General features: G+C 43.9%; 1 protein-coding gene across 2 annotated transcripts in view; it reads right to left on the bottom strand.

The window, feature by feature from the left end:
- Nucleotides 1-23,890, bottom strand: part of nbas (NBAS subunit of NRZ tethering complex) — a 138,929-nt gene that overhangs the window by 18,142 nt on the left and 96,897 nt on the right. For both annotated transcript variants that reach the window (XM_068577120.1, XM_068577119.1), the window contains 3 exons: nt 20,948-21,138; nt 17,810-17,899; nt 16,514-16,697 (listed from right to left, as the gene is read on the bottom strand). In XM_068577120.1, coding sequence (XP_068433221.1) covers nt 16,514-16,697; nt 17,810-17,899; nt 20,948-21,138 — 465 coding nt within the window. The remainder of the gene's footprint in view (nt 1-16,513; nt 16,698-17,809; nt 17,900-20,947; nt 21,139-23,890) is intronic.

Below are 23,890 nucleotides of genomic sequence, written 5' to 3' on the forward strand. Positions count from 1 at the left end.
GTCGGATCAAATTTATAAGACTGGATATCCGTGTAAAGCCTGGTGATATTTCATCAGCATAAAGGACTATACACAAGCTAATTTTAACATTTTAAGACACTGGCAACAGTCTGTGAATGGACCTGTTAACACCCCCCCCCCTCTTCTTTAAACCTTTATTATGGCAGTTTTGTAATGAAGATGGGTTAGCACAGAAACCATGTGTGCACCCTCTCCATCCGTGCTGGTGAGGTCTACTCTTGCACCAAATTACTCATATTTGGGTGAGCAAATTAAGCGGTCCCATTGAAAATAATTTAATGACATCCATTTGGAGGCAGTAAAACACTATTCCTAAGAGATGATGCATCGCTGCATTAAGATGCCAAGGACGACTGCAGTTATTCTCAGACATGATGCAATATTGCCGTCAAAATGAAAACGAAACTTGTTCTGTGTCACATAAATAAAAATCAGTCGCGCTGTCAATGTTGTAGGATTGGGGCTCCTGTGACCGCTCCGTTGCATGGCATGGTGTACTGTACCACTGGAAGCCTAAACGAAAAGTATACCCGAGAGACATTTGTTGACAAGCCACAGTGCAGCGCTGCAGGTGAGTCGCTGTAAAACATTGTGCAGTCAAAAGAGGGCAAAGCCGCACAATGCTCGCTCTCTGGCAACTACTGGAGGCACACACATGTGCTTTATAATACGACAGACACTTATTTTGGTGATTTAAATTCGCCACAAATACTCCACTGGCCATGAATCCTATCACTTGGCCATAACACAGAATCACACATTTCCAAAGAAAGTTAAACGACGACAGTTTGATTTACAGCTGTTCCTGGTCATCACAGAGTGGAAAAAGGAAAGAAAGTGAAAGCACAAGATTTTCAGTTTCCTGCAACCTGCATTACCCTTTATTTGAAATAATATCGCAAGTTAAGTAATCAAAATGGCGCATGAAAATAATCACTTTTGCTTCCTTTTGCCGTTAGTGGGGCTCCATATAATCCACTTGCTCAAGTAATTGTGTTACAACGGACCGACACGATGGTTGAATGGTAATTAGGCAGAACTCACATTGGCTGATTTCCTTAATAAAGTACTGATACTCTTACTGATCTTGAGACATTGCCGGTGTTAAACCTCTAATTTACAAGTAAATGCTTATGCAAATAAGCAGCGGCGCAGCCGAACCATGCACAGTGGTGTAGTGAAGCGCCTCACGATGGGGGATGGAGCAATAAATGATTAAAGCTGAAGCTCAGGACCCTCTGGAAATGGAGGTCATTTGGGAAACAGAAATGGAATCTTAACTACCTGTAAAAAGCCCTCGCTGCAATCTAAAGCTCTCAAATCCATCACTGAACGTAAACTGCAACCCAAAGCCTGTTCATCATCGCTATTGCCTTGCTGTGTTATGAATACGGAATACCGAACACATCGCTATTGAAGCATTTTATAAGTTGTATGGTCGCATTTATTCTTTTTTTTTTTTTTTTTTTTTAATTAAAAAGGGGGAGGCAAGACCTTGAGATTCCTTCATTATATTAGGATTGCATGTTCCCGATTCAACACACATTACAAATTGCATTCAGACACACAAATATGCGCTTTGCACATAAAAAAAAACACACACACCGACATCCTCTCACGCACCTGCACACACAGACACGCACTCACAAAACACTCACCTACAGAAGGCTGCAAAACGAATCTCTGCCAATTACTATGTGTCTGTGAGGCTTTTATTTTCTTAACAAGGAAGGATGGTAATTAATTATGCCGAGTGATTCAAATCAACATTTCCTCTGTGGTCTTGTACAAAGAACACGGCGCGGGAGGTCAGGAGGGCAGCGAGAGCAGGGAGGAGGCGGGGGGGGCGAGACTGTCGGCCGACGTCGTAACACTAAGCGAGAGAAGCGCTGGCAAATCAGATCCGACACATGGTCTCTCAGTCGCGATGCGTTCTTCCCTCGTGCATCTATCCAGGCTTTTTCAAACACTTGCAAAGTCGGTTCCTATCGCCGCCATCCATCTGTCCATCCAAAGATCAGTTACAGTAGGAGACAGCAGGTTGAATGCTAATTGCACCGTATATTTGTGAACACAGACAATACATTTGTCTTTTTTGGCTCATTACCACGTCCCCATTTGGAGGACAAGTGTTTAAGCATCTCCTCCAAATAGCAACTGTCCAATCATAAATTAGGTCAATATAAAACTGGCCGCTCAAGCTTTAGATTCCTCTCCATGCCAAAGTGCCGTTGTGTGTGTATTTACTCTGATGGAGGCTGCAACAGTTAGCAATTCTGACTCACCAGCTAACTACTTCCAGTAGTGGCTGTTGCTTTTAAGGCCAGGGAGCATATCATTAACCAGCTGCATAGTGCGGTGTTATACTGTTGGATATTAAAAAAAAAGAAAAGAAGCCCTGTTCAGAACTGTTGTATCCCATCCACTGTGTCCACTGAGCTAACGTGGCCTTTCAAGGCTAGCTGCAGGAGCTAGAACTGATAATAAGTTAAATCTGTCACCTGTATCGCGTACACAGAGCTTAATGAATGGTCAGCGATGACTGTTTAGTACCTTTAGTAATAGTAGTAAAACAGAATTTTGATCTCTGAGATGACGACATTCCAAAAATTTCCAAATTTAATATCAAAAAAGAGAAAAAAAACAAAAACATGGACCACTAGTGTAAAAAAAAAAGAAAAAAAAAGATGCTCTCACACAACCACTGATACTGAGGGGTCAACAAACACAACGATATGAACAACACTGCGCAACAGAGAGCAGTGCATGCACACAGGCATGAAAGCAAACAATACTTTATTTCCTGCTGGAACGGGAAACCGTGCCGTTAAAATCATGCCGACCACATGCGACATGCTCGCCTACGGTGACTGGCAGTGTTTGTTTTTCGCAAAATGATGCAAAAGAGAAGAGCATGGAAAGAAAGTAAGCAGACGGGGGAGGCTGGAGCAAATTAATTTGACAACCTGCAGCTTAATAATTACTTTGACAACCTTTTACACAGTAAAAGAACATTAAAGCACCAGTGCATTGGTGCCTGTGTGTGAAGGGACTTTCCAAAACGAAGAAGACCGACTGACTAAAATGTCATTACTTCTCAAGTTTTATCAAGTTACACAAGAACGCAGTCACGTAAGCGTTTCTATGGGACAAACGGCAATTACAGAGTGAGCGGTAGGTTGTCTAAGAAAAGCTTGTGGAGTCAGACTGGGAATCTTTCCACTGATTCAAAACTGCAATGCAGTCTAACCCCGCTACCAGCATGTGATGAAAAAAAGAGAAAAGAAACTGAGAGAAAGTGTGTTTGAGTGCACGCGTGTGTGTGTGGACAGGGCAAATCGATAGGTCGAGCAGAAAAGCTGTCAGAAGCCACGTCAAAACAAACACACACACACACACACACACACACACACACACACACAAGAGCCAACCCTAACCTCCCCACACACAAACCAACACATATTAAGGAACATGCAAACAAGCAGTTATGCGAGCACATACACACACACACACACACACACACACACACGCACACACACACACACACCCACACACACAATCACACGCGCACAAACAAGCAGGTGTGCACACCCACACCCACACACACAATCTAAAACAATGAGCTAAATGCCACTGAAGCAGAGCTTCAATAAACTACTGTGAAATTAATTTCCTCCGTATGTCACCGTCTTTCCCAGCGTAATAAACGCTCAGCAAATAAATATTCCGACATCAACGTTATCTACTCTACTCTGTTCAGTTTTAACTGTTTTCAACACACAGGTGACACTGGATGCTAATACTGTAAATAATTGTAGACGCACACACACGCACGCACGCACGCACGCACGCACACACGCACGCACGCACGCACGCACGCACGCACGCACGCACGCACGCACGCACGCACGCACGCAATGTTAAAAAAACAAGATGGTGACGGCAAAAACCAAGACGATGACAGCCAAATTGCAGACAGCCAAAATGCTGTCAATTCAAAGTCATTAACATGTTGTGTTATTTTCGATTTTTAGCTCATCCTTCCATTCAAAACATATTTCTGTCAATAATTTGGCATTTTAAAGAGAGCCGCCTGTGGTGGCGGACGTCTTGTTGAATAAAACTACATTGGAGTATCGTAGGTTTCTAGCCATGTGTTGTTGAACCGTCTGTTGTTATTTGTTGTCCTGTTTTAGCAGACTACCTCTCAGCCAGAAGACATACAATGACTGCCTTTTAGGGTGATTTTAAAGTTTAAACGGCTACTAATTTCCTGCATGTGCCTTTTAAAACGACCATTAAGTCTGAATTTGTATTTTTATTCACATATACTGACATAATATTCCATTCCATTATCCAAACCGCTTATCCTATTTAGGGTCGCGGGAGCCGATCTCATCTGACATTGGGCAAAGGCAGAGTAGTGTACACCTGTCTTTGGGCTGTGGGAGGAAACCGAAGAACCCGGAGAGAACCCACGCTGCTACGGGGAGAACGTGCAAACTACTTGGAGAAGGAACGCCACACCCTTAAGATCGGGGATCGAACCCGGGGTGAGGTGAGGTGACGACGCAAGCCCCTCCCCCATCGTGCAGCCCCATATCCAATACAACGCGGGCATTATGTGTGTTTCTGCGGTTCTTCGCGCCGCGTTTGGTGTGAACAGAGCATTAGTGTTATTTTTGTGCGAGCACCAATTTGGTCTGCCTCTTGAGGAACTGTAGCTTCATGCAATCAAGATCATAAATGAGGAAACTGGGATCAAAGTGTCAGTCAATATGAGCAAATTAGGGGCCTGCTTGAGACACTTCACCTCACTCGTAACGAGAACCCTCCTCCAGAACTGATTAGACAGACTTGGGTTCAGTGTCTGAGTAAAAACAAATAAAGAAAATTGGCAATTTGTTGAGAGATAACACAAAAAAAAAAACTGCAGTTATTTATTTCCCTTTTCATTAATCTAAAATACACTACATGCATCAATGCTTAATAATTGAATATTCATTTGAATGTAATTCTTTTTTAATACTTTTCATTGCTGACACACAGGCAACATTAGTGAGACAACATATCACCAGTATGCGAGTGGTTTTATTTGCTGAGCTACAGTAGCTTTTTATGCACACAATATATATTGAGCAACACAGGAACTATGAGCATTTAGCATCCAGCTATAGTTTGAGTAAAATACTAAAATAGGGCCTTGAAAGAACTCACATTAAGACAATTTACTTTGTTATAAGTGTACAAATAATTGTTTCAAATGACATGAAATCAGACCTTTTCCCATGTGAATGAAACAACAAATGGACTCAAAACCACTTTCAACCTCCAACAAACTACTGACCAAGCCTTATTAGTTTGAATTATTAGTTTAGTATCATTAGTTTAAACTTGAAGAGGTACAAACATTTCCAGCAGGATAATAATCATATTCTGTCTGCAGCGTCACTGCTGATTGTTTTAATTTCCATGTTGTTTTAACCATGCATGGGATGAGGTCAACATGTTTCACTAATCTCAAGCACAGCGGTCCTGCACGAGGCTTTGAAGGGGCAGTGGGTGTCCTCAAGCCACAGAGCCCATAATTAAATCTTGCTTTCGACTGATGTGTGAATACACCAGCGGAGGCGAAATTGGCCTTGTGCAGCAGCACACACTGCCCAGGGTTTCCCACAGTTGTTAATAGTGGATGTGGCCCAACGCCACTAAATTATTGACAGCCACTGCGAAGACATTAGATCGGCTTTCTGACATTAAACCCACAGTGAAACAAAGAGCGACTACTTCAACCGGCAAACAACTGTATATTCAGGACGCGAGGAAATTGTTTATACAGTAATCCAGTGACTAAACAAATGACATTCCAGATGACTGAGAGCCCATCTATCATCGCTCAGAAGATTACAGTGATTGACCGATCAGCCTCACACGTTGTATTTCCGCTTTTCTATAATTAATCAAAACGCGGCGTTGGATGAAAAACATCCAACGTGAGTGATTTCTTGTGTGGAAATGTGGAGGACAAACGGCTCAATCGCTCACTCTGCAGGGGGTGTCTCAGGAATAACTCACAGAACTTGTTGAGACACAACAATCTGAGCTGTTGGTCAAGCACTGAGTTGACGTTTGTTGAATATTTAACATTAATAACTCTTATCAGAGGTTCAGTTTAGGGAGGAGTTCACAGTGAGAGCTCAGCCTCTCCATCTGTCTGATAGGATACAGAGACCAGATGGAGGATGGCTACAGGCTAAAAGTATATGTATGTGCTGGGCATGCAAACTTAATCATTACATTAAATAAAAGAACTGCGGTTTTGAAGCCTCGAGTTCGGCTTTCAACCAATCGCCATTTTGTTTTGTTTTTGTTACCAGAAGAGACATAAAAAGGGTGGGGCAACTGAATGCTGTATAAGACATTTTTAGGCAACCAAAATGTTACAATTGACTGTTATGAACTGAAAAAAAGTCAACTCTTCAACAGCGCCAGCAAGCTATCATTCACAAAGAAGCCTTGCCTTTCAGCATACTTCATGAAGAAGACTTGAAACTAGCGAGTGGTGAGGACATTTCCTCATCTTAAATCCAGCATTGATTGCTTCAAAACAACACAGTAATAGAATGGAACTGACATGAAACACCAATGTAATGGAAAAGGACTTATATTATTTCTATTGCTATTGCCTGTGTAGAAATGACACAGGGACACATGTTAACAGGCACTACACTCACTCATACTGTCAGTACCACTCAGGACACACCGAACTAAAGCACAACTTGCACACCAGTTATCGCACAACACGCCACACACACACACACACGCAGCCCTAGAACACATGTCGCGTCCTCGTGAGTGCCAGGAGCCGACCCTGTGGCGGACTCGTCAAAAGTATGCGGTAAACAAATCATCACCTCTGTGCTTTAACACTGTGGTAGACAGGTTAATGATCGGCGCGACCGTCACCGGCTGCCATGACAGCTCCCTCGCTCGCGCTCGTCACATCTTATTACCGCTGCCAATCATGGGGGTGAGCGCCATCATTCCCACCTTTCCATCAGATTAGCAGGATAAATGGAGGATAGCGCGTTTTATTAAATATCACGGCGTGGAAAATGCTCCAGGGTCAACTTCATCATTTAATGTCAGGTTGCCATATTTGTCTTCAGGTAAGTGTTTTCTGGCGGTTTTACACTTTTTGCTGTACATTACTTGATGTTAAAATGTTGTGATCGTCAGTTCCACAAGAGGAATTGATTTTTTTTTATGATGGATTTGATTTCTTGACCCAAACGCCAACAGCAATCTTCGATGGTGAGGGATTATTTGACCCGTAGCGCCACCCTCCAATTTTTACTTATTCACATAGACAGTATACTACCTCCAAAAGCCATAATATAAGGGTTTAAATTTGTCCAACGACCTGGTAACTTATGTTGATGGAGGTTTTGATTAATTAATTAATAAAAAATACATTTAATCACTTTAAGGCTGATTATTTACCCTTAAATCATTCACATAGAACCTGCACTATATTATATATGCACTTAATAAACTTTGTTTTGAATATTCACACGTTATAGCTCATATTATATTTTGTTTGTTTTGTGTAATAAAGTTATTTACAGTTTACTACATTTCAACAGGTAGCTAAAATACACCGAAATGCATGGATTCAGAGTGAAAAGCTGAGATGACATTGGGACTGAAGAAAATCAAATATCACTTTATCTTTAACCAAAATCCCTCAATATTTTGGTTATAATTGGGGTTTTTACAAAACATATACACAAAGACATTTTTGATAAACAATCACCAATACTGTTCATATAAATTGTTGGACGCAAAGACTTTTTTTTGCTTGCTTCGAAGGGCAGCATGTCAGACAAGAAAACTACAAGCATTAAAACAGGGTAACCTCGACACTGCAAAGGTTTTAGTAACACCGTGACTGTAATTGACTGCTTGCATTAATCACACCAGTTGGTTACTAACAACAACAACAACAACAACAAAAAGCCTAGGCATTATCTTTGACTAAAACTTTGTTTTCAACTTGAGAAACCCCGTCTACTTAAAAATATCCGCGTCACGTGCGACACTGCACCCGGCAATCCGAACAAGGTAATGGAGCTGATGAGAGCGTTAGCCTTTCTGAGTCGAGTCAAAGAAGCATTCTTTCTTCCTGAATTCGTATGAGCCGTTAATAAAACACAGCTGAACTTTTGCCCCCATCAACAAACCTGCCTGATAATCTTCTCTGTGACTTGGTAATTATCTCAGTCCTTGACCTGAGAAGGAGAGGGAGGCAAGGGAGCGGGGGAAAACACGGGATGTGGGCACGTCAGTGTGTCGGACTGGGAGTGCTGGTGGAGCCATGGGAGCCGGAGATCTCCGTGTCTGGCCTTTACTGAGTGCGCTCTGAACGAGCTCATCAATATTCATTGACCCGCTCCGGCTAACGTCCCCAGCGACGGGCAGAATAAAGTTGCAGAGGTCGCACACTTCACAAGGGGAGAGAGCGAGAGAGCGAGAGAGAGAGACGGAGAGAGGGAGAGAGGGAGAGGCGGACGGGACAAGGGAGCGAATGAGCGACGCCGAGAAAGTGAACGGGGCGCGATAAGAGAGTGCAGGTTTCAGACAAAATGAGAGCAAAGAGAAGCAAACACCAAAAGGGCAAAGCCTCGGGGCCTGTGGGGGGCTGGGGAGTTTATTACGGCTTGAAAGTGAAACACATAAAACATGCAGAGGAAACACAGGCGCAAAGATAAAGACAGGCGCGCCCGGAGAGAACAAACACACAAACACAGACACACACACACACACACACAGTTGTGCATGCAAAGTATGACATGGCAAGGGGAGTGCGATGACAAACAAATACAGCTTCTCGAAAACCTCTCCCCCTATTTGTTACGCTTTTTCTTGCTCGCTCTCTCTTTCTCCATTGCGTCTGAGAGTAGAGCCACGTTGTGTAACATGACACCCGGGTATACATAATGGTACACGCCTCAGGAGAGGAAGAGGAAGATAAGAGACAGGGGGAGCTCAGAAGACAAAACACGGGAGGGGGAGTGGTTAGAAAGAAAGAGAAGATCAAGGCAGGGAGGAAACAACGAGCGTGTAGCTTGACACACACACACACACACACACACACACACACGTACCTGCTTGACATGACGCCGCAGCGCCACACATCAATGTCAAGCACCCGTGCACGAGCAGCCTTTACGGTGCATTTGAATATGAAACCCATTTGTGACTCCAACCTCTTCTTAATCATGCACGCTATAGGCACTGATGAATATTCAAGGTGGGACGAAGGCCAAGGAGAAGGGAGGAAGCTAAATGATGTAGCGCACAACAAGCAGCACACATGGCTCGACACACAAACGCACAACTTGCAGTACTTCATGAGTGGACGCAGGAGGGACGCACACACACACACACACACACACACACACACTCTTCCCTTGTGCTCAGGCTGGATCAAACCCGTTGAAGTAAAGCCTTAACCAGGTGCTACAGAGCAGCGGAGCGCTTGCCAAAAAAAAAAAAAGATAATGGCGCATGAGTGCCCGCACTTCATCTCAGATTGTGCCGTCTTTCTCCCTCCTTCTCTTCTGGCTCCGTGCTGCCCTCTCTCCTCTCACTGCATTTGTCCTCGGGCTCTTTTATTTCCTCGCCTGTCTCTCCCTTCTCCATGTCCCCGCCTTTTCTTGTTTACTTTTACAGCGCCGCCTCCTGTCTGGTGTTTTCTGACTGCATCATCAACTATCCCACCGAGATGACAAAGCGCTGTGCTCTCCTCTCCTGGCTCAAAGTTCAAGAAAAAAAAAGACAAAAAGTGAAATAATAATAATAAAAAAAAAAGGAGCTTGAATAAAGTTTTCGGGTGCCGAGGGTCGATCTGAGAGGGAAAGATAAACGCCGCCAAAACACGTGGAGTTATAGCTGAGGCTCGGCTATCACGCCAGCGACCCCCTGACCTGTTGCATTAGACTGTGGCCATTAGATAGCAGCCTCAACGGCATCACATTTATTATTTATCTCCTTGGAAACAGACTCTCCTCTCCTCTCTCGTCTTGTACAACCCTCTCCCTCCAGTCCAGGCTCATTCACTTTCATCTAACAAATCTCTCTCAGCTTCCATGTCCGGCTTCTCCTCTCCACCTGGCCTTCACCTCGGCTAAGCTCCGTCATTTTTTTTTTCCACCCCGACAATCCCTGGTGGGACGAAATCCTGAAAGTTCTCCCGACATTTTTCAACTTTTTTAAAAACACTGGACCGAGACAGCCCATCCACCCGTCGAACACTGTCCGGGCCGCAGAGGAAACCCATCGTTCTGTTAACCAACAACAAGCCCCAATTATGTTTCCGTTTGTTTTTCCTGTCATATGATAAATACGCCGCGGCTCCTGCGCAGCTCTTGTTGTCTTCTTTCAGTTTGACGTGTGGACGGGCTCAGGCTTATCTTCACTGTGGGTTTCAACACTTCAAACTGTGGCCTTACTACTTAATACACGACAGGTGGAGTGGATTTGTTACGCTCTGGCAGGAGGGGAGATCACGCAGTACATATATATATGCTCATAAAAAAAAATGTTATTTCGGCTAGTACTACCTCATGTACGACACAACCATGTCTATGTGGACTGTATACCAATGCACAGTCAATCTCTCTGTGTGCATGCACACAAACGCTCCGCCCCTTTTGCATTGTGTCCAGAAAAGGGGGCATGCTGTAATTTTCTGCTTAATTGGTGCATGCAAAATGAGTCAGCATCCTTTCTTTTCCAACAGAAAAGACAAACAAGAGCAAAGGAATCAAGGGTGGAATGGTAAACTAGGAGAGAGAAGGATTAAAAAAGAAGAATAACGTGGAGTATTATGCGAAAGTATTGTAAGTATACAGAGTGCTCACATGTTGAATATGTCCAAAGTAGAGACGTTGATCTGAAATGAGAATACAAAAATGGGGAAAAGTCCATACCTCTGGGAATAAATGGGATGTGTTAGTTAAACTCAAAATCTCCGCCTTGATAAATCAAACCATCAGCAACATTTTCTGGGAATCGCAGGAGGAAAAAAAATAAAATAAGCACAAGACATTTTTTAAAGGGGAAACGAGAAATAAATAAACAAAGAATGCGCCTCAGGAAAGTCAAGTAGGAGCTCGCTCTACAGTGACTACACAGCTCCGCTCTGCTCATCCATATTAGATAGACGGCGCTCCGCAAGGCCAAACAACACAAGACCAAAACAGCGTGTCACAGCAAATGATCCATGACACGGACAGCGGGAGCATGTCGCATGAATCAGCTATCACTGTTGATGAGCTCAGATGAGGACTTTTCAACCATACGCACACACAGACACAGACACAGACACACACACACACGCACACCTCACAACCTTCCCCTCTGCCCCGCAAGATTTAGAATGCGCACAGGTGTGAAGACCTTGACGAAATGTCCGGGCTCCCGGACGCGTGTGTAGTTATACGTGTGTGTGTGTGTCTGTGTGTTGCAACCCTGATGTGGGCATCAATGGCTGCACTGCGATGGGATTTGGCATAATGATGACTATCTTCCCACTTGAAGGACTCCGCAGAGTGGGCTTCACATTAACCAGCACGTAGGGACACCTGATGTGTAAGAAGTGATAGTCACCTCTCTGTCTGTGAGGCGCGATAAACAAATTACCCCAAGTATATTGTTATTAGTAACATAAAAAGGCCAAACGCAGTCTACACACACAGACAAAAAAAGGCCCTCTAATGCTGACAGTGGTGACATTTGGATGCCCTGCTGTTATGACTAATCATTCAAAATGAAGGCACAAAATCTATCTCCGAGCTTCACCTCCTACACCCTCCCTCCACATCACCCCCCCCCACCCCACGCCTCACTACTACCTAAATGTCAGCATTTCAATTGGACTCATTAATTCCTCCCTTTTTAGGCGCCTCTGTGCCCGAGTAGTGTGTTGTGAGGCTGCTGGAGGGAGGAAGGATGATGTATCGGAACGGTAACCTCTTGTTCTCTTTATCCGTTTCCATATCATCTCTGAATCGTTCTCTCTCGGAGTCCGTTTCTGATCCATCATTATTCGCCTCCTCTCTCTAATTCTTTCCCTCTCGTTTCCCTCTGATCCATCATTGCTGGGTGTGTGTGTGTGTGTGTGAGGCAGCGGCTTTGCATCATCCAGTGGCCTTTTCACTGACACGGCCCAGCCTGACCCGGTCTGGACAACACTGGGCTAAACGGCATCCGTCATAATAACATATGTCTGGTCCTTTCACAGGCCGGCGTGCTGAAATGCACGCATGTTTTGTCTGTTTGGGTGTATTATACCAACACTGCCAATGTGTATGGGTGAGGAGGCGTGGACAGAAACATGCAGACAGCAGGTGCAGGCAAGGCAGAAGGGACGAGGAGGCTCGGACAGCCAATGTGAAAAGAACACAAGACTTTTCAGATCCTGACAGACCGCGAGGATCTGAGGATTTCTTGAGGTACTGTCAAAGAGGTGTGCGCATAAGGCAATGAGGCAAGGATGGAGGGTTACACAGTAAGTGAATCAGATCTGTAAGAATACACAATGCAGCCTTGAAACTCAGGCAAGCGGGTTATCAGGAGACTGGCAAACAAGAGAGAGAGAGAGAGAGAGAGAGAGAGAGAGAGAGAGAGAGAGAGAGAGAGAGAGAGAGAGAGAGAGAGAGCTGCAGAACCAATGATCTTTGAACTAAATCAACTGTGATTATCAGAGATACTGTCCCAAAATATGCAAATTTAGATTGCACACATAATACCTATGTAAATTATATATCTGGATTATTGAAAAACACCCATGTAACACAAGAACATGCCCTGCGATTGACCGGCGACCTCAATCAGATAGCATTGGTTCCAGGATTATCAGCTTTAGGTCGTGGATGGACGACGGATCGTAAGACTGTACTTAAAGCAGCTAAAATATATATTTTTTTTAGCTGTAATGTGAAAGTTCACCTCAGCTGTGCGCATCTTTCAGTCCATAGTTTTGGTTTCTCGGCCCACGACCCCACTATAAGCTACATTCTGCAGAACTACCTTTGAATACTGCGGAGAATTAAGCAGCAAAAAGCGGGGAAAAAAGGGGAGTTAATAATGGACGTAGCCAGAGACATTACTCAATATGAATGAATGCTAATGCTGCTTTGTGAAACTGGAGGCAAAAGGTTTGCTGACGCTTGCATACGAGCTTAAACCGTGTCAGGGCCGTGTCTTCCTCCCCGGTGGCCCAAAAGCTCTGCAGGTTTACATGAGGTGGTTTAAATTAGTCCCCGGTGATCCTGATGCACAAGCACCAGAGCCGGCTGCAAGTCCTAGTGTTAGAGATGTGAAAGCATGATGGCAGCTTATCAGACAGCTTGTTAGCGGCAACAATCAGAGACTGACATATTTAGTGCATTATTTACATACGGTCCATACTGCATGAATACCACTCTCATATCTGTGCGGTAACTATGATGCTACAGCCGGCATTGGCTGATTAGTTTAGCTTAGCTTATTTTGGTCAAGCTTATTTTGGACAAGCTGCCAACTTCCAGCCTGAGCAAATATTAATGAATCCACATCAGTAGTTAGTCCTTTAAGTCATATGACTGTTTGTCCTGTTGTATTTTCTTCCTGCGTGTTCGCTCTAGGGGTCAACCGTCAGGGTCAGCTTAGCTGCTGCTGTAATCGCACATTGTCAAAACAGACCAAAATCCCCCAAATAAACCAGGCTGATTTGTAGCATATTAAAAAAGATAAATGACAGCAATTTTGATCCTGGATAACGATTCAATTCATGAAAAAACTTTTCTTAAAAGAAAACCTGTAGTTTCATCCTAATTTAAAAAAAAAACAACGTTTCAGGTATTAGTTTCATTTTTAAAATACAAAATGAATGGCGTGAAATACGTGTCTTTTGATTCATTAGTAGTATTTTGGTATTGTTGATATTGAGGAAAGAAGGCCAGGAGGAAATACAAAGAGAGGACTTCTCTAGTTGCACATCAGAAGGAGAGAGAGAGAGAGAGAGAGAGAGAGAGAGAGAGAGAGAGAGAGCGAGAGAGAGAGAGAGAGATTCATTTCTAAGATCAAAACATTTTCTACAGACAGTGTGAGTATATGTACATATATCTAAATGCATGGAAATGTCTGTACACCTGAGCGTGTGTGTGTGTGTGTGTGTGTGTGTGTGTGTGTGTGTGTGTGTGTGTGTGTGTGCATAGAGCTATTTTACAGCTGCCTTTGATCGCAGACGCCAGTGTTAATCAGACGCCTTTGTCAGAACAACAAACGGCCAGCGGCGGAAAGGAAAAGATAAGAGGAACTTAAACATACTTCTGGAACAGTTTCACTCACAAACTGTCGTTTGACAGCCCGGTTGTCATGGATATCCCGGCAGGCAGTCTGTTTGTGTATGAGTGTGTGTACGCGTGCGCGTGTGTGTGTGAGTGTGTGTGTGCGTGTGTGCACTGCATGGAAGAAAACGTCTCTGTACGAGCGTATAAAGCATATAAAGGAATCACAAGTACGTCAAACCTCCCTGCCTAACTGGACTCACCTCACCTTGTTAATGTAGTTAGGTTCAAGTGCAGGTAAGCTGACGCCACAAAGGTCAGGTGCCCTGAACCATCGAGCAACGTCTGACATTTATAAAAAAATCAATTCTTTTCAGCATTGGTCGAGCGCTAGTTAACTGTTGAGGTACTGGGGATGTTTTTGGGAACGCTCCAACATCTCATAGGTACGCAGTGAAAGACAGATACAACGGTTTGTGTGCGTGTGTGTGTGTGTGTGTCTCCATTTCTTCCTTCTCTCTTTCTGCTTCCAAGCCGACGTGACGAGGTCAGCCTATAGGACACCACCAGGTCCCGGGGCGTGGCCTCGGGGCACCGACGCCAGCGCCAGCACGGCTCACGGCTCACGGGCGGTACCAGCCGAGCCAACATGATTACCGCGCCGCCGCTTTTAGCAGGGCGCGTCAGCCAGCGGGAGACAAGTGTCACCCCAATTAGGAGTACGAGCAAAGGCTTTAAATGCGTGTTTCAGCGCACACGTGGACACGGGAAATATTATCAACTGCGAAGAAATTAAGGCTAATCAAAATTGAAATGGCACATTTGGCGACAAAAAAAAGCCCGTTCACACATCGTAAGGCCTTTTGGTTGCCTCGGGGAGAAACACAAGAAAAAGTGGCACTCCATCTGAAACGAGTCTCGCTGCAGGAGCAAGAGACTCGTTTCAGATGAAGTTGATTCATCTTTAACACGATTAATTAACTGATCCCTTGGATGTACACTCCCTTAAGAGGGCACGTGGGCGCCCGCCTGTGTCTGTGTCTGTGTGTGTTTCTTCAGAGCTTGCCAAATGTCGGGAGTGCACCCAATTAGTATAAGAGTCCGAGCCCACACACCTGTCTACCTGCGCTGACAATGGCCCACGGCTGCGCGCATACATTTACACATTAATTGACCAGCTCGGGTCATTAATTAGTCAGTCAGGAAGCTTAATGACGAGCCGCTCGATGGTAGGTGACACCGGGGAGATGGGAGGGGGGGGAGGGAGAAGGGAAGGAGGCAGATCCAAACTTTCAAACACACGCTCGGGCAAACACACGGCATGTTTGAAAGCAGAAATTGTATGCATCTTATATTAAACACTACCCCAAATATACAGAGGATTTAAGAATGCTTACCAGCACTTATGTGTTGGCTTACGTATAGTCAAACAAAAACATTCATCTCAATTAGTTAGATGGAAAGATCCTGGATTAACGCACTTGCAATGTGAATTCCCCCCTCAAGAAGAAGATAATTCGAGTAGAATTATATTATATTTAAAAAAGAGATCAATTCAAGAGCGGTACATATGTTGAGTGTGTCTAATTTCTTGTGAAATACAGGCACATACTGCCAATTAATATGATTTTCAAATGCACATATTTGTCTAATCCTTTACTGATTCTCCAAATATACTGTCTGCAAAGGATTTCGACAACTGTGGCAAATGAAAAACAGTTAGGAATGTCGGCAAAGGCATTAGTGAATAATATTCTTCAAAAACTAAACTCAGTTTCTTTGAGGTAAATATGAACACCACCTCTTTTACAGTTCAAAGCCCATAATGTTACATCGTGGGAATGTATATGTCAACAGTCATATGTTTCAAGATGGGATGAGCCAGTAACTTCTCCATCCTCTTTAAATATTCGCCACTCTATTTCTACCCTGTTGTCCACTTGTCTGTTCCCTCTGCCCTCAATCCTGAGCACCTTCTCAAAATGCACGGCCCAGGGTTCCATGTTATGACCTTGGAGAAAAGTGAAACAAAAATATCCAGACATCCGTAGCCTCCTTCACATCCAGTACCAGAGGTGTAAAGTTGTTTTCTAACACGTTTAGTAACGTGTCCTCCACGTCTCTTAAAGTCGCGGCAGGTTCGAGGGCGTGTTTACCTCTCTGTCTTTGAGAACCGCCTGCGTTCTGTAGAGCAGCAGAAGACGGACGTCGCTGTCCCGGAGGCTGAAGTTACTCTCCAGGATGTGCAGCACGTCGATGCGAGGCCGAACGGGGAACGCCGCGTCGCCGCAGAACGGATGCAGCCAAGCCAGGAGGTCGTCTGAAGTCACCGCGCTGTCGCTGAGGGAAGACGGCGAGACGGACGGCGGTCAGACATGCCGAGTGAGGCCGAGATAAAGAGACAGAAATAGACGGGGAGGGGAGGGGGAGAAGGTTTGTCTCTGATGTTATCAAGTGTTTAGGAGCTTCTAGGTTTATTTTCTTGGACTTCTTTAAGATCAAGTTTATTGCAATTCACTACAGATGCAGTGGCGGTAGTTATTGTCAGGAGGCGTGCGTTCATATTGCGTTTTCTTCTCTGGCGCTGAGAAATGTGTCATCCCAGGATATGTTTCTAAGACAACAATATCCTGACCAATAACATTGTATGACAGACCAGCATTGCCTCTTAGCTTTTTATTATCTTTTTGCCTGACATTGTGGTTGTTTTTTTTTATCCCCAACCGGAAGATGCCCTCATACTTTCTGTCGATACAGAGAATATTGTTGCCTCTTCCGCGCGTTCATGCATTCACACGCAGTGGTTCACGTCGCACTGTGTGTTCAAATCACCGGCTTTTTCTTTTCTTCTGGTGGCACACTTGCAGATAGGAAAAGGTATGAAAGGCAGAAAAATAATAATAAGAACACATTTAGAGTTTTTTTTACTTCTAAAAGTGTTGCTTTTGTAACACTTTAACAATGTTACTCTAGCTAGAACACATTAGTTCTTATTATTGGCAACTTTTTTTGATTGAAGTAATTTGTTTTATTTTTTTAAAACTTCCCTGGTTTCAGCTTCCCAAATGTTAGGATTTGCTCCTTATTTTTGTCTTTTCGATTACTCGATAGAATATTTCTGCTAAACAATGGATTTCATGGGCACAACTACACTGACGATGAGGAGTCATTTAGTCTCGGATCGTTTTACTTTGATCTGTTTGGCTGGTGGTCACCACGCTATGCCGAATCTTGTCATCTCATAAATAAAGCGAGCATACAGATTGGCCTCTAGTTGATTTGAGTGGCAAACAGACATTTGACTGGTTTTTGACACTCAGCGGGTGATGATTAAAGGTTTTTAAACATTTGAACATTTTTGTAGCGTGTTTGATTAATATCTGACCGAAGTGTGTGTGCGCGCTCGTGTGTGTGTGTGTGTGTGTGTGTGTATGTGTGTGTGTGTAACCTACCCACTCTGGACATTATTGTGCACAGCGGTCACCATGGCCTCCAGGACCCTGAGGGGTTGTGGGTAATTTGTCAGGGCGTCTGGGTCTCCACTGAAAAACAAACCATATCACCACAATCATTTTGCATAATACCCTAATTAAGATGCAGTTATCAAATGACCACTGAGGGAAAGGAAATAATCAAAGGCGCTCTGCTCCGGCACGGTGTTGGTTAAAAACGTGTCTGGCAGCAATTAAATGTTTGATCAAACACAGCTTTGTGAAAATTAAGCATTATGAATTTATTAAGTCCTAGAGACATGAAGCAACAGAAAAACAGTTAAACTCATCTCCATCGTTACAACCTCACAGAGCCCGTTTGTGAGTTTCACCAGAACACTTTAATCATTTATCGTTGATTAAAGAGGTTTGTACTTTCAAATAAGGTTCAAATGAGATTTAATGGCACACAATAGCAGTTGAGTTTTGAAAAAGTGATGTGTTATTTTTCTGCAGCATAATAATTTTGTCTTTTCTGGTGTGGTTGTGGGTTCTGCTGCTGTGTGTGCGTGCGTGTGCGTGTGTGTGTGTACTGTATGTCGCAAGAGGAGAGCTATTTTTCACAGAAAGGGGGGGGGGGAAAGGTGATTTCCCCCGACTCCACTCACACATATATATGTACATGTACACAATACACACACACATATATAGTGTGTGTGTGTGTGTGTATGTGTATATATATATATATATATATATATATATATATATATATATATATATATATATATATATATATATATATATATATATATATATATATACATACATACACACATTGACACACCCACAGGATCTGGCAATAGCTGGAATGACGACGCAGCATTTCCTTCATTGCATTTTACCACTTATGAACATTTTCTCTTCAAAGACACACAAACACAGAACAGTTATGACAGATACAAAAGATGGCCATTAGTGTGAGGCTCAGGTATGCCTGCTGCGGCAGACTGGAGGCTTCGGGAGAGCCAAAAAACAAGACCAGCTCATTCATACCTGCCAAACACAATGCTTCAAGAAAGCCCTGCAACAGCACACACACACACACACACACACACACACACACACACACACACACACACACACACACACACACACACACACGAAGACAGACAGACACACACACACACACACACACACACACACACACACACACACAGACACGCATGAATGCATTAAGGAATATTCATAATGAAAGAACAGAGTGACACGTTCAAGGGAAAGAATGCCTCTGGTGAATACATAAGGCTGTGTGTGCGTCTTGCACCTCACACACACACACACACACACGCACACACGCACACACGCACACGCGCACACACGCACACGCGCACACACACAGCGACTGAGTGTGTGTGTTAGTGCAGGAGCAGAGTGAGATCTGGATGGGAACAGCTGTATCAAGCTGCATTAATTATGAGAAGATAATGAATCAGAGAAAGGAGGAAAGTGCGTGCATGCAAAAACACGATTCATCAGGGATTGGGCCCACAAATGTGTGAGTGTCTGGGCCCGTGCACCAGAATCTTCTGGTGTGTAAGTGTTTGTATATGTGTGTGTGTGTGTGTGTGTGTGAATGCAGGTGCCATCTATCTGCACCATGCGCGCCATTGAGCAGCCATAAAGAAGCGGAAAATGAGGCAGGGATATAATTAAGGCGATTGGCCCTCATTTATCAAGCCAATCAGATGGCCCGATATTATATCTGGCCCCGTCAGGAAAAAAAAAAAAGCGCTTTGGTCCATCAGTGTTTGCACATGAGGTTTTACGAGCATTAAGGAAAAGTGTGAAAAATATACTTCTCTGAAGATAAGCCTTCCATTATGCCTCTGCAATTTTGTAGTTTTCCAATGTTAAGTCCTACACTATCCAAGTATTTTCTGGTGCCCTGAACTCTTGCAGCTCCGAGACATGTCGGCCCGCATTCTCGCTGCCTTTCCTTTTGAGTGCAGTGAGCAAGAAGACACCAATAAAATGCTGTGAGTCCAACTCCCACAGGCAGCGACTGTAAAATCAATTCACCACTTCAGGCAATTGTTATGACAGTATTTTCCCGGCCGACATGCTGAACCCAAAGCAGACCAACATACAAAATATTTTGAGATAACCAGCAGAGATCAGGTAGTAGGTGCTGTGTGCCGGGTGGCAGAAAACCTGCTTTGGCAGAGGGATAAAGATATTTCTCCTAATTTGATTCATTTAAAATATATATTTGTACATACATATGTTTGTAATCATACAAGATAGGTATGAGAGGGCTGCATGTCAATGATAATGTCGCTTGACAAGGCTCAACAGTGAATGTAAAAGAGATGAAAGAGCATGCACTGACCTGACAACTTGATTTTCCTCCTGCCTTCGTTCGGTTTGTCACAGTGTGCGTTATCTTTGGTAGCACACAGTGCAAAAGCCTACAGCGGTGTAATTCACTCAACCCGGTCCTATTATTAACCCTTTTCCGAACACCTCATGGCTAACAGGGGGCCTATCAACGTGCAACACCATTTATGATTTATAACCCAGTGTTGGCCACGAAAAGAGAAACGGGCAGCAGGGGATGTCGTGACGTTATCTGGATGACGGTGAAGAATTTGGTAGTGAGGCATTAAGTAAGCTTCACTGTGTTGTTTATATCACACATATGACATCTAGACACAGACATTTAATTGTGCGTTCTTGCGATTTTTATTTTTGCATCACCGTACAACTTCCTATTCTCTTGCATTTAGTTTTTTCTGTCTGGATAATGTTGTTCAAACAACACGTTGATGAGTTTGTGCACGTTTGAGGTGCTGGTAGGTATATTATTGAACTGAAGAGAAAGGCAGGCCAGCACTTTACCCCCAGCTTCCACTCTTTATGCTAAGCTATGCTAAACTAAGCTAATCTCCTGGCTCCAGCGCCACAGTCGAGGGGGGCCCCGGACGTGAGGTTATCCATTTTTTGTCATTTAGCTCTCGGCAAGAAAGCGAAGACGTGTAACTGGGAAAAAAATGCTGAGTATTTAGTTGCAGTGAGCGCTCAGCATCTCTGTGTCGGTGTGCGAGCTCTCCATGGGCAGATCGTTTGTACACCGTCTGGAAAGAAGGAGAGAGATGTTACCTGAGTGCGGCCACGACTCCCTCCGTCGCGCCATGAAGCACCGCTTTCACAGACAGGTCCAGGGGTCCGACCGCCACGCGCAGGAGCTCTCCGATGCGCTCCAGAGGCTGTCCATCAGTTGCCATGGTGACGGCCAGCTCGTGCACTTTTGACCGCTCGGATCTGGACAAATCATAAAGTTCACCGTACCTCTGGAATGAAGAAACGGAAGAAGAAGAGAGAATTAAAAAAAAAAAGATGGCGTGAAAGAGCGCAAACAGTTTTTAACCTATCAGGGAAAACTCTTCAAAAGGGACCAGGAGGGGCGAGACAAATGCACAATATACAAGTTGAACAAACATTTAGAAAAGACAAATAGACACATAGAAATAGTAATGTGTCATGTCAGAAGAAGAAGAAGAAGAAGAAGAAGAAGAAGAAGAAGAAGAAAAAGAAGAAGAAGAAGAAGGCAGGAATTGAAAGGAAAAACAGAAGGGCAAATTGAAAGAAGTGCAGTGTGTTATAGGAAGTACAAAGTTTAGGGAGTGGAGTTTGTAGTTGAGTGCTCGGCTCTCTGAAGGCATTAACCCAGAGGGTGGCACTGACCTGAACTCGCTCACTCGCTCTACTGGCCTGCTCACCTTTGCTCCTCGTCCTCTCTTCCAATAAATAAAGCTTGGAGAGTTGAAAATGGCATTTGGTTGGTTTTGTGTGTGTGTGTGTGTGTGTGTGTGTGTGTGTGTGTGTAGGTGTGTGTGAGTGTGTGACCGGCCATGTTTATTTTAAAGGATATTTCCTTTTTAAAAGAATATATTTTATAATTCCCCCCCCAATACATTTTAATTCCATATAGGCAGAACTCTCATCTCTGAGTTAACATTGTAATAATATTAACAATAAGAATGACTTTATTTATATAGGACTTTTAAAAACAGAGTTTACAAAGCGCTTTAACAGATTTGCAAAGAATAGACTGGACCCGAATGGCGGCAAACATAAAAGACCATACCACAAAAGTATTTAATGCAACCAAACCAAACAAATAGCCAAAAAGCCAAACAGTAGAAAACAAACAAATATATAAAATACACAAACAAAACCATGGGAAGTGGTTGTACTTAAAAAGCCTTTATGCTAGTGGCAGCCACAAGGAGCAGTGGTCCGGTTGGAGCTCGTCATCGCATCAACCAAAGAAAGAGCTGGTTGTCGCTAACGGTCGCCCTTGAGCTTGAAACACTGGACTCGTAAAGCCTGGACATGTTTCACTGGGCAAATACGGTCTGCGGGTACGCTGCTCACAGGATTGAAAACCTGGGAGGGGTGACGTGTTTCGAAGACGTCCGTTGCTCGCTGCAGCTGTCTGCCAGCGAAGAGACGAGAAACAAGGACAAAGTGGTGATGGCAAACTTTTAGAAAACAATCTGAAAGCGCTAGCGATTGGAAAAACAATTGACTCTCGTTGATTCTCTGCTGCACTCTGAGCGAGACGTTGACGCGAGTCAAAGCACAATCACCGTTGGCATTGGACTCAGACAAAAAGGGGCGGGGGGGCCTTTGTCCCCTCTCCTGCTTGTAATATTCATCGACAGGGCATTGATATTCATGTTATAGGGACATAATTTATTCATGATATTTGATATTCATAAGTAGGTTATCAAAGTCTAGCTGAATACTGATGAGCTTTTTTTTTTTAGATAATGTTCAGAAGCCGAGGTGCCATACAGTTTGGGACTGTGGTTGTCTCTTGGAAAAATACAGATCTTTCCGCGCTTGCAGAGAGTAAAGTGCCGTTTGAGAGCCATTTAAGGACATATGGGTGAGGTGAAGACGGTGCTGCGCGATAAAAACTAAGCTCTCAAAACTCTGTTCCAATCCTCCCTTGTTAGCACAAGTTTAGGGATGCTGACAGAGAGAGAGATTAAGGACACAAGTGGCAGATGTGAGGCTTCTCCACAGGATGGCTGGTTTAGCTGTGAGTCAGAAGATGGAGTACCAAACTCCAATCAAACACCTCAATGTCCCCAGGTTTCACCTAGTGGAGGATCCTCGTTGTGCTTTAGTTCCCACCCTTCTCTCCCACTTGTTCACTGTCGTCAATCTGCTGTTGCTTTCAATTAAAAGTTTAAAAAAAACGCGCTAAAAGGACCATTATTTATAAGAAAAATCATGGTCACAATCATGACAGGCACAGTATTTGATGTATTGCATATAATATCAAAGGAACATGAGAAGGTTGTAGTACAGATCTGTACTTGTACTTCTACACAATATCTGCAGTGTGTAATTTGCTGTCTGTCCTAATGGCAGGTCAAGGCGCTGTGGTAGATTCCTTTACGATACACTATTTTTCCCAGCAGCTGGTCACGTACACTTGATAAATGACCACAGTGTAGCCAAAAGGAGCCTACGCGGCTCCTTCTATATATCTTTCGCTACCTATCTGCCCTTTCCTGGTACTTATATCCGTTGTATCTATCTCTAAGGATATAATCGCTTCCTGCACTAGTAGAAGGAAACATTGAGCAGGCTGGTCTGCGTATGTGTGTGTGTGTGTGTGAGAGAGAGAGACTTAAGCATTGGTTCTGCCTTGTAATGCCTGCATCTTCTTCACCATTATGGAGGGTAAATGCTTTTAAGCATGGACGAATCGCAGGCTAAATATCATAAACCTGCACAGTGTGGGGGTCAGAAATGATACATTTTCTTGGGTGCCTCGTGGTCGCATAGCAACACTCGGCTCCCCAGATCACAAGGTCCTCTCTCTCTGGCCCTATAATCATTTTGTTTGTACACACACGCACGCACGCACACACACAGACATACACACAAAGAGCCACAGGGAGGTGACAGTGGGGCAGTGACTTTGCTTAATGACATACAGCGTGGCGTGAATCCTGTACATTCGGCCATATGGCAGGGCTCATTTTAAACAGCAGCCCGCAGATTTACATTAATGTATATCCA

This window comes from Clinocottus analis, unplaced genomic scaffold, assembly GCF_023055335.1.
Source record: "Clinocottus analis isolate CAN_PGR_092001 unplaced genomic scaffold, fCliAna1.0.p SCAF_15, whole genome shotgun sequence".
Taxonomy (NCBI): Eukaryota; Metazoa; Chordata; class Actinopteri; order Perciformes; family Cottidae; genus Clinocottus; species Clinocottus analis.